Here is a 12,427-nt window from a genome sequence, read left to right as displayed (position 1 = left end):
CAGGTAAACTTTTGTTGTAATAACTTTTTTGATAATGTACTCGAGGCAGAAACCCTGAATATTGTGTTTTAAAATGATGGCTACAGCTACCTGAATAAGCTGTCTTTACATTGCCTCAGCATTTAGTCCCATGCGCTACCAAATAAACAGTATGTTCTATCTTGATAATTTTACCTCAGAGATGATGGAAAAGAAGGTTTGAAGTTTTACACCAATCCTTCATATTTCTTTGATCTATGGAAAGAAAAGATGTTGCAGGACACCGAGGACAAGAGAAAGGAAAAGAGAAAGCAGAAGGTATTATGTTCCAAGCTAAATAGCTGTGGGTTATGTTTGCTTGCACATATGATACTTCAGTGGTTCTGCAATTTAAAAAGTTCAGTTCTTTATATAGACAAATAGCCAGTTTCAATATGCTTGAAAATATTCTCAATGTCATTCAATTCAATCAATTTTTCCTTGCAATAAGACACCATTAAAAGAGCCCAGGGTTTTAATGCTGTCTCACCATAGTTAACAGCAGGTTTACCAAATGTTATGATTTCCTCACAACAGTAAAAAATCTCTAACTGACATACAACAAGAATCCAAGGATGTCTCTGGAGTCTTCTTTTAAAATATGAATTCCCAACCGTTTTATAGAGAAAGTTGTTTGGAACCTTTTTGAGAAATGTTTACTATAAATTAGCGTTAATATGCTAGAAAGGGAACATTTTAATTGTAAAGAAAGAATAAAAAACTGAAGGGAAGCACTGCTACATGCTTGTTTTTAGCCGTTTATATCCTACATATTTCATAGCATAAGTATGGTATCTTGTAGAATGCAAATGTGAGAGAGACATTCAGAATCTCATTTAAGACATATTGCAAGCCAGTTTTTTAGATTTTGAATGAACTTAATACCATCAGTTGGTTATTCTTTAGCTAAGTAAGTATCATATAAACTGAAGTGTCTCCCTCTGTTAGGCCTTCATTTCCTGTTCTGGTTTGAATAATTTTTTTTTTCTTGCGCTAGAATCAAGATCTCTCTCTCTCTGTTTTGTAACTGATTTTAAAAGCATTCCTCTTTTAAAAGACTGTCAGTTTTGTTTGCATAACTCTTACAGCAGAAGAATCTAGATCGCCCTCATGAACCGGAAAAAGTGCCCAGGGCGCCTCATGACAGACGGCGAGAGTGGCAGAAGTTAGCCCAAGGTCCAGAGCTTGCTGAGGATGATGCTAATCTCTTACATAAGCACATTGAAGTTGTTAATGGCCCAGCCTCACATTTTGACTCAAGGTTTCTTTTGTTTCTTTCCTTCCTTTATTTTGAGACATTCACCTTATCCTTGGCTAAATATATTTATGATGTAAATGACTGTATATGGGGTGCAGTACTCAGAATGCAGTGGTGATAACAGAATTACCTCTACCAAAAGAGAATTTTGAAGTTCTTTCACCCAGGTGTTTTAAATGGTTTATTACCTTGTCATTTTAAAGAATAATTTATATCTCTGGAATTCGTTGCTATGGGGGATGTGGAGGTGTGTGTCATTGTTACTCATTTATCAGTCTAACATACTGGTGCAGGCTTGCACACACATCTGTCACTGTATTTCAGTCCTGAACTACAACCACCCCTGTTATTCTAGTCTTCTGATTTACTTGAGCAGAAACTGCCAGTATTATGTAGTGGTTTTGTGATGTGAACAAATTATCCACTTGGATGAGACCACTGAACTTATTTACTCTTGATTGAATCTAGAATTTGATTGAAGTTTCTGCAAACCTTAACGTGCTAAATTCTCTTTACATAATATACTTTTGCGGGTGGCTGACAGTAGCATTTCAGGTGACATACCTGTAGTGTTTGTGCAAAACCAAAAGCATGTAACCAACTGAGGAACTGTACTATGAAAGAGAGCTGACTCTCAAGTAATATTAATCTTGAAAATTAAAAAGAAATAGGGTTTTTTGGCAGGGGGGGCTTGTTTTTTGTTCAGCCTTTTAAAAAAGACAATTTTTAAGATTATCTGGTAGCCCTATTAATAGTTGTTGCCTGCTGCAGACTGTAGGATCCAGGATGTTGTGTCTGAAATAAAAAACCTGCCTCTTGAGAACTCTGACCTAGTGAGACCTCGATTTACAGTGATGTAGAATGAAAAGTCAAAAATGGTTTCAAGTGCATTTCAATTTGTAATTTACAACTCAGGTTATGATGAAACCCTCCCTAAAGTGCAGCTCTTCTGTGGAAAAAAAACCCTATAGGTGTATTTCACTGTGTTAGCTGCCCATAATGAGTACATCACCTTCCCTGCCACACCCCTCATGCAGGTATATGCCAGATTCCACAGCAAAGTGATTGCAGAACCACTTGAAAACTCAGAGCCCCAAGGATCAACAGTGACAATCTAGGTTTTTAAGGTCAGGCTTGACAAAGCCCTGTCTGGGATGATTTAGTTGGGGATTGGTCCTGCTTTGAGCAGGGGGTTGGACTAGATGACCTCCTGAGGTCCCTTCCAACCCTGATATTCTATGATTCTATGAATACTGTGCTTAGACATTACAGTCATGAGCACTATCCAGAAACCTACAGTAGAACCACCAGCAGTTAGAAAGTGTTCTGCAAACACTTTTCCTCTGACTTCAGAGAAATTGTGATCTTTATCAACATTTTAATTAAACAGTTACATCTGTAAACATTTCTTAATTGGTGTTGGATCAGATCTTTAAGACATAAACAGAGGTTGATTTTAACAGGAGACTGAAGTACTTTAAGCTGTTGATGAGTTATCTTTATTTTACTGCTACTACATTATAGTACACTTTAAGTTATCTTGTTGAAGTATATTAGCTTGCAACGTTGTGTTTGGGAGGAGATCAGTGGAACTCTAGCTGTAAGTTGTGTGTCCACAAGCCAGTCAAACACAGTAATGCCTTGACAAATGTTTTATAAAACTGTTAGAAGTACTACAATATATGATGTATGGCTATATAATTTAGAAAAGTAGTAAAAGAACGTTTGCATATGAAAAGATTGTGAATCACAAACCGCTACAGGTACATGACTGTTTCATACTGTAAACCTGTTTCTAATAACACTGTTATGGTTGTTTAATTCAGTAAAGTCTGAACAATAAACACTAACATCACACACACATACTATAGGAATTGTATGGGTTTACCAATGAAAAATTGTTTTAACGTTTGAATTGCTAGAAGCAGTAGGGCAGAAAGGGAAAAGAAAAAAAATTAAAAACCACAGTTCGATTGGCATCTCTTGTGCAGAGAGGGAATTTAATTCAGAGATCAAACTGAAGTATAATATAGTAGCTGAGCTGAGTAATGAATGATTTTGTCTGTGATCATTCCACTGTGATTTTGAAGTGGAAAATTGCCTTTATTTTTTCTTAGACCTCAGCCATATGTGGATCATATGGATGGATCCTACTCCCTTTCTGCATTACCCTATAGTCAGATGACTGAACTTCTGAGCAGAGCTGAGGAGCGAGTGTTGGTCAGACCACATGAGCCACCACCCCCTCCACCAATGCATGGAGCAGGAGATGTGAAACCCATACCTCCTTGTATTAGGTAAGGAGTCAAGTTTGGAACAACTTTCCAACAATAAACTGATGTACATCTCTGAAAAAGGTCCAAATACGCAAGACTATGCTTTGAAGAAGCAAGCAGCATCATTATTGTACTTGATTTCAGCCCAGAGAGCACCATAGACCAGAAGTTCTCAAACTGGGTGGAGGGCTGCCCTGGGAAGGGGGCGTGCAATGGTTTAGGGGGGAAAAAAACATACTGCATGTATTTTACCCACAGCAATGAGTAACTAGCAAATCTGATTCCTCCAGACATATCAGGTTCTCAGATGGCGCTGTGCATTTTGACAGATTTCTGTTAAGCTTGCATAGCATTGTACAACATCATTCATTACTATCTGTACGTTATTCCATTTGCTACAACACAGTCTGCACATTGAATTATAAGCTTCCACCACAGTCGCAGTTTTGCTTTTGCTCTTATTACAATGGATCGTTGGCTCTGTTTGAATCAATGGTTTACTGGTTTTAGTTATTAGTCAGAGTTGCACGCTGATTTTTTTTTTTAAATCTGTATATGTTCATGTGTGGTGAGGGGGCGTGTAAACTAGAGACACAAAGAAGGGGGAGTGCGATCAAATAAGTTTGAAAACCACTGACAGACAATTGACTACAAAATAGATTAAATTACAGACATCGTTTCTCTTTATGCCTTTCTAACACTGGGTGGAATATTGGGATACCATCTAAAAAAATCATCCTGACAGTATTTTTCCATGTAACTTCATATCCAAGCAAAGTCATACTTTATGGATTATATTTTTATAGGGTTCCCCTTACCTTTATCTGGAATATACAAGAGTAGATCTAGAGTATGTTGTTATGTCAGCAAAATAGTTTAATGTCTGTCCAAATGAAAGTATTTCCACTATCCCAGGGCTATACACAGAAATATGTCTCTTTTATTGGGTTAACATTTTCTTGTTATGAGTGTTAAATTTTCCTACCTGGGTATTCTGATTGAGAAATTCCTCTAGCAGTTTATACTTTAAAAAATAACATTTACAGTCATCTCTTGTCTCTTTGAGGACTGAAAAGGGTCCTACACTGAATTAGACAGGAGTGTCTTATGTGTATATAGCTACACATGACTAATCTTGTACGGTACCACTGGACCTGTCAATGAACTTAAACCCATATCTCAGTTTCAAAGTCAGTTTATCTAGGTAATCATTCTGTAAAAATAGTCCCTTTAGAATAGGGCTTTCAAACGATTAAAAAAAACATAATGGTAATTAATTGTGAGATTTAAAAAAATAACTGCAATAAATCACAGTTTTAATTGTACTCTTAATAATAAAATACATTTATTTAAATATTTTTGGGTGTTTTCTACATTTTCAAATATATTGATTTCAGTTATAACACAGAATACAAAGTGTACATTGCTGAATTTATATTATTTTTATTACAAATAATTGCACTGTAAAAACAATAAACTTGCTGATGACATGTTCATTTTCATCATCTGAGTCAGATGCCACCAACACAAGGTGGTTCCAGTTCTGTAGTTTCTGCATGTTCCACACCTTGTCCCACTCAAATTTTGGAAGGCACTTCGGGTTCTTAAACCATGAGTTGAGTGCTGTAGCTATCTTTAGAAATCTCACATTGGTACCTTCTTTGTGTTTTGTCAAATCTGCAGTGACAGTGTTTTAAAATTGAACAACATGTGCTAGGTCTTCATCTGAGACTGCCATAACACAAAATATAAGGCAGAATGTGAGTAAAACCAGAGAGCAGGAGACATACAATTCTCTCCCAAGGAATTCAGTCACAAATTTAATTAACACATTTTTTTTTCTTTAAACGAGCGTCATCAGAATGGAAGCATGTCCTCTGGAATGGTGGTCAAAGCATGAAAGGGCATATGAATGTTTAGCATATCTGGCATATAAATACTTTGCAAGTCTAGCTACAAAAGTGCCATGCGAACACTTGTTCTCACTTTCAGGTGGCACTGTAAGTAAGAAGCAGGCAGCATTACCTCCTGGAAATGTAAACAAACTTTTGTCTTAGCGATTGACTAAACAGGAAGTAGGACTGAGTGGACTTGTAGGCACTAAAGTTTTACATTGTTTTGGTTTTGAGTGCAGTTAGGTAACCAAAAAAAAAAAAATCTACATTTGTAAGTTGCACTTTCATGATAAAGTGGTTACACTACAGTACTTGTATGAGGTGAATTTCTTTTCTATTTCTTTTGTTTATTGTTTTACAGTGCAAATATTTGTAATAAAAAATAATACTATAAAGTGAGCACTGTACACTTTGTATTCTGTGTTGTAATTCAAATCAATATATTTGAAAATGTAGACAAACTTCCAAAAATATTTGTAATAAATTCAAATTGATATTTTATTATTTAATAGTGCAATTAAAATTGCAGTTAATCGTGATTAATTGTTTAATTGGGTTAATTTGTTTTGAGTTAACGGCAATTGACAGCCCCACTTTAGAATAAAGGGAATTAATCAAGACTGCCACATTCTACGAGCTTGTCCTCATACTTTGAATAAATCTCTGGATTTACTACTATGTGTAGGGAAAATCTTACTTACTGTAGGAAAGCTTAGCTAAGAGAAATAAACTCAGCTATTTGCCTGAGTATATGTATAGGCTAGCAAGGAAAAGGCTGGTGTATGTTCTACCCAAACAATTAAAAACTAGCCTTTAGATTTGGTAAATTTGATTTCATGGGGATCTACAGTAGCCATGCAGTTGTCACGTCAGTACATTTAGCTTTTTTAGAGCCCTCATTACTGATCTTAAGTATTAACAAGCAAAAAAACTGTAAATATAATGATATTAGCCAGTTTTTCCACTTTGTGGTTTTAATAACTTGTCCTTCTGTTTTGTGTTCAGCTCCACCACAGGTTTGATAGAAAATCGTCCTCAGTCACCAGCAACAGGCAGGACACCAGTGTTTGTGAGCCCCACACCTCCCCCTCCCCCCCCTCCTCCTCTTCCATCTGCTTTGTCAGCGTCCTCGCTGAGAGCGGCAATGACGTCCACCCCTCCGCCACCCATGCCTCCACCACCCCCACCTCCAGCAGCTGTTTTGCAAGCGCCAGCAGTGCCACCTCCACCAGCTCCTCTCCAGATTGCTCCTGGAGTTCTGCATCCAGCTCCTCCTCCAATTGCACCACCCCTAGCACAGCCCTCTCCTCCAGTCACTAGAGCTGCCCAAGTATGTGAAACTCTCCCAGCTCAGCCAGTTCCACAAGCTGAAGTGCAAGGACTTCCTCCACCCCCACCACCTCCTCCATTGCCTCCCCCTGGCATTCGACCCTCATCTCCTGTCTCAGTTGCCACCCTCTCTCACCCTCCCACAACCATTGTTCCTGGCCCTCATGCTCCAGTCATGCCCCCATCTCCACCATCCCAAGTGATTCCTGCTCCTGAACCCAAACGCCATCCGTCAACTCTACCTGTAATCAGCGACGCCAGAAGCGTTCTACTGGAAGCAATACGAAAAGGTAACGTTTGGCCACTAAAAGAACAGAAGTTGGTCTCAGCAGTTTAATAAAACGAATGTCCTTTTAACAGATGGAATAATTTACACCTCTGGAAAAAAGATTTGACAAGAGTATCTTAAATCTGGTGTGCTTTGTATTCTGCACAATATTTGTATTCTGCAGCTTGCCAAGTAGACCGATTTTGTTCAACTCATAATTGCACCTATCAGGAGTGTAGTTTAGAATGCAAAAACCAGTTCTCCATAAAAGTTGGCTAAGGAAATGTATATGTTACTAGATGATCTATGGAGATTATCTTTTCATTTCTAATTATTTGAAGAGTATCTCTTGATACATTTGTTCCAAGTTGTGTGGAAAGCAAAAATGTCAAGAATATTTTTTACAACAGCTATTAGCTAAGAGCAGAGCAGACAGACTGGCATATGGGTTTTAATCCTGTTTTTATGTAAGTATTCCTCACACACATTACTGCAGTGCAATAACAATGCAAGGACATATTCAGCAGTTTTTTTAAAAGTTTAAATCAGTAAGGGTTTTGTTTTGTTTTGTAACTCTGAGCTGCCTCGTGGACCAGTGGGTCCCAGAACCATCTTGCCAACAAAAGGCAGGAGAACAAAAGGGATGGGGGAACCTTCTGGGGCAGTACCTTACTGATGCTCTCCTATCTTGCACATTCTTCACATTACAACATGTGCACTGGTGGTCTAACCATGAACCGTTAGGACTGGGGTTGCTGGTGCATGTTTATAGGGTCTCTTCTAGTGCTGCCCTCAACACTAGTTGGAATCCTTCTCCAATGTTTTTAGGTTCACTGGGAGAGGCTTCCCTGCATACTCTTCAACAAACAGAGCAGAATTTGTACTTGGAGATATAACATGGTTTACAATAAGCAAGTGTTTTCTAGATTAGAGCAGAGAAGTGAGAGAGGATAGACTCCTGGGTTATATCCCCTGCTGCAAATAATGTTACCTAAGGAAAGTCACTTGTCTTAACCTCTTTATACCTCACTTTACTCAACTAACAGGACACGGAACAGTATAAATCAAAGGGGTCTGAAGGAACTTCAGAATGAAGTAATTGAGGTGCTTTAAAAAAAATGCAATCTTTCTGTGAAGTAAGCCACTATACCAGAGAACTGGATGGTAACAAGTGATAAATATATCTTTACAAAAACTGGTCAGGATGATCTTGGGAATCAGACTAGTTAGCTTTGCTCTAGTACCAGTAAATGGATTGAAATGACAACTAAAAACATAGGTATAGAACACCTACATCTAATAACTAGCATGAATTCTCTAAAAGGAAATCATTCCTCTCTAATCTGTTAGAATTATTTGAACATGTCAGCAAAAAAGCATATAAGGAGAACCCACTGGCATAATTCATTTGAGTTTCTAAAACCTTTTGACAGAATCCCACAGAAGACACTATTAAGAAAACTAAGTAACCATGGGGGTGAAAAGTAGAGTAGTGTCATAGATTAAAACCTGCCTAAGAGCTAGGAAATGGAGTAAACATAGATTTTTAAACGTTTGCCCTGTTGAAGACTGATCGAGTGCTCGACGGCTCCTTACTAGAATCTTTAACACTGTGGAGGCACCAATCGGCACACCATAGTTAAGGATGAGTTCCATTTTGTGGTTAAAGCAGGGATTCAGCCTCCCCAGCATTTACTCTTTGGGTATAGAATAACTGATTCATTTCAGAAAATTCAATGAGTTTGCATTAAAATCAAATTTAAAACAAGTTGTGTAAGACCTAACATTTGTCCGTCTTTTCGTGTCACAAATGCTTTTAACAATAATCTTGCAAACTCTTCAAATTTCTTTAGCTAAAATTCATTGAAATCTATTGTGTCTATACTATATACTTGGAAACAATTAGGTTGTAATTAAGTAAAGTTATTAATGATTGTTATGATTTTAAAAGTTACGGTCAGCTCACCAGCTCAGGTAACTTAAATGAGGCCTTTGTGACATTAGAAGTAACTCTACCGATCACCACCCTTTCTCTGTAGCTATTTTGCATGCAAAAAAATTCTGTTGCTTGTCCAGTTTTCCTTATGCCACTGAGTCCTTACATGTGTGCCAAGAATGCTTATTGGTAGGAAGTTACTTTTAAAGGGTCCATGCTACCTTGGACATCAGCGTTTGAAAGGCTCCCCATGGAACTGCTGCCTCCACTGCACTGCACACCCGACAGTGGCGATGCATCAAGGGCGGCACGCAGGGTCAAGTGCCCCCCACCCACACCCCCCAGCAGCCATAAGGGGCGGGGACAGTGCTACTTCTGGCCGTGCTGGGACGTTGCCCAGTACAACACAGCAACTGCCTGGGAGAGCACCTGGCTGTAGCGGCAGCGGGCTGCCCCCTGCCCAGGTGGGCTTCCCAGGACTGCGGCTGAGCAACCCAGAGCCCCCACTGCTCCCTGGCATGCTTGGAGTCCGCCCCTGTCCACGGAAGCTGAGCCTGGGCAAGGAGTCGGCTGCCACCCCTCCCCAGCCAGCTCTCTCCCAGGGAAGGAGCAGTGACCTGGAGTGGCTCTGGCCTGCTCCCGCCCCGGGCCTGGCTGCCAGGGAGGGCAGCCAAAGGTGCCAGAGGCGGGAGCCGGTGCAGTGGGAGGACAGAGCCTGCCACCCCCCCACCCCACACACATGCACAGGTAACATGGGGCAGGGGGGAGTACAGTGGCTCCAGGCTGGGGGTGGGGACAGGAGGGGATGAGGCATGTTGGCAGGTAATGTATCCTCCCCTTTAGCTGGTGCCCCCCACACCAGTATGGGGAGGTACCAGTCATGTATAATTCACCAGGGCAGCCCTGCTGGGGGAACTGAGGTTCCTTAAAGTGCAGAAACGTTGGAACTCAGACTCAGATTTCCTCATCTCTCCTTTCACAGAGAGAGGGGTCTCTGTAACACACCCTTCTATATAAAAATTCAATTGCAATTGCCAGATTCACCAGTAGACTTCAGCTGTTTCGCCCTGTGCTTTTGCACTGCTGAATCTGGCCTTAAAAGAATAATTTTTTTTTTTAAGATTCATACTATACACCTTCAGATTATGAAAAATATCACACACTATTTTCTTTGGAAATGGACATTTTTAGTATTTCATTTTTTAATGAAGGACATTCCCAAACAAAACACTATATTAAGTGGGAGTTGCGGTTCAGAGTATGAAACTTAAGGTAAAAAATACAGCAGAGAGGTTTTAATTATTCCCAAACCTAGCATTCCAAGCCAGGAAATTCAGATTTAAGATTACACATAAAGGCAATCCAAGTATGTTAAGGTACTCAAGCAACCTTAAGTGAAACCATGAAGAGAAAAAAAATATGAAAAAACTGTATTTAAAAATCAGTTTAATTTAATCTGGGAACATAGATACTGAAATGTTTTGATCATAATCATATAGTTATTGTATGGTGTCACTACAGAGTTACGGTTTTTAGGGTTTATTTCTCAGAAATATCTACTACAAGCTACTTTCAGAGGCAGGATAGTGTACTACATGGACTTCTGATCTAGTACAGCAATTCCTATTCTTAAAATGAATATAATATTAGTTACCTCTCTGACAGGCAGTGTTCTCAGACAATTTGTTTTTGTTTGCTAAGCAAGTTGAGAGCTGTTGGTAAAAGTATTACGCATAAGAACAAGGAAATTATTATTATTATTATTATGTTTGTGATTTAGGTATTCAGCTACGCAAAGTCGAAGAGCAGCGTGAACAAGAAGCTAAACATGAGCGCATTGAGAATGATGTTGCCACTATATTGTCTCGCCGCATTGCTGTGGAATACAGTGATTCAGAAGATGATTCAGAGTTTGATGAAGTGGATTGGTTGGAGTAAAATAGATGCATTGATATACACTGAATGCTAATGTCCATTGTGGTGATTGTTCTTTGAAAACATTTGATGGTCATTTCTAGTGTTTTTTGTATTTTTTTTCTTTACACTACACATCATTAATCCATGTTTTTCTACTTTTCAGTTTACAAGAAAATTACTAGCACATCTTTGAAACGAAATGTTTTACAGTGGCTTTTCTTTTTCTGAAAGAACATATTTTGTTCCAATAGACCACTAAGTATTAAGCATGGGCAGCTGTTGGTAGAGTAGCAGTTTCAATTTTTTGGCATATCTTAACTGTGCACTTTGTGAATTTTAAGTTAATGAAGGTAACTGAGATTGAAATTCCGAGGGCAGCTGTATGTACTAATGAGCCTTATTCCATTTTTGATAAATGTTTTTAAAGCCTAGCTATCAAGATATACATCTGTACACTAAGAAGGTACATAAAGTTAGCAGCACTGAACACAATGAAAGGAAAAAAGGATCTTTGGGGGCTTTTATTGTTGTTTTTTAAATAATTATGGCCTTATTTGAATGTTTAGAGGTTTCCCCCTCCCTCCCAGGTACATATCGTGTGGTACTATTTTGCCTGCATACAAAAGTTCAAATTTTTTCTGTGTGAAATCTTCTGACTTAAACATGCTGTGTAACTTATGTAACTGTTAAAAATAACAGTTTGGTTTAATAAATGGTAAATGTTCTTAGCTGTTGCTTTTTTAATAACATCACCCTTTTTCTGGCATTACTTAGGATCTGAAGGGTAAGATTTTCAAAAGTGCCTAAATCACGTAGTCTTTTTTTTATAATTATACTTAAACTTCTAGTAACTTAGGTACTTTTGAAAATTTAACTCATGGTATGTATGGGGGGGGGCAATAATCAGAATGAATATGTTCCTGTGAAACAACACTGAAAGAACTAGATGATATTGCAAAATCATGTCTCATGCTGTCTAATTTATGCTGCATGTCAGCCACATCCATATACACAAAAAGCCAATGCAATTTTGGACTGAATTCAGAGTTCAAGTAAGTGCAACCATGTATTCCACTTAGGTGTGTGCGCACCCAGTGCACTGGAGCCAGAGAATTTTGCCTCATAATACCCATAGAGGGGCAGCTCTCGCAGCTTATGGCCATAGCCCCTGGCTATATGAGGCGGTGCTTCCCCGACCCCCTTCAGTGGCTGGAGTCAGCTCTGTATGGTTTGTAACCTTGCACCTCTCTATTTCTTAGTGACTTTTTCTATATATATAGTTAATTAGTACCCTTAGTATAGTGTTAGCTTTTGTTTAAGTATTTCCCTGGTGATGCCCTCACCATTGTGTGGGGGAGCATTCCCCACACCCAATGCTTGCTGTGCTTAGGCAAAGCCGACTTCAGGGAGCAGTGTTCAATTTGCAAATCATTCATGAAATGGTCTCAAGTTGCAAGAGATCTTTGTCTAAAGCAGCACCTGCTTCAGCACCCAGGCCTCTACTGGAGTGGAGGTCACCCTCAGGTTCTG

The 12,427-nt window shown here is 39.0% G+C and overlaps 1 protein-coding gene across 9 annotated transcripts in view; it reads left to right on the top strand.

The window, feature by feature from the left end:
* WASF1 (WASP family member 1) overlaps window positions 1-11,622 on the top strand; it is a 173,251-nt gene extending 161,629 nt beyond the window's left edge. For all 9 annotated transcript variants that reach the window (XM_073337022.1, XM_073337023.1, XM_073337021.1 and 6 more), the window contains 5 exons: window positions 180-297; window positions 1,107-1,279; window positions 3,394-3,573; window positions 6,453-7,066; window positions 10,761-11,622. In XM_073337022.1, the coding sequence (XP_073193123.1) occupies window positions 180-297; window positions 1,107-1,279; window positions 3,394-3,573; window positions 6,453-7,066; window positions 10,761-10,918 (1,243 nt within the window). In that variant the 3' untranslated portion in view covers window positions 10,919-11,622. The remainder of the gene's footprint in view (window positions 1-179; window positions 298-1,106; window positions 1,280-3,393; window positions 3,574-6,452; window positions 7,067-10,760) is intronic.
* The last annotated feature ends 805 nt before the right edge of the window (window positions 11,623-12,427 follow it).

The sequence above is a fragment of the Lepidochelys kempii genome, chromosome 3, assembly GCF_965140265.1.
Source record: "Lepidochelys kempii isolate rLepKem1 chromosome 3, rLepKem1.hap2, whole genome shotgun sequence".
NCBI lineage: Eukaryota > Metazoa > Chordata > Testudines > Cheloniidae > Lepidochelys > Lepidochelys kempii.
The sequence above is the reverse complement of the archived record's forward strand: the minus strand, read 5'-3'. Positions and strand labels throughout refer to the sequence as shown.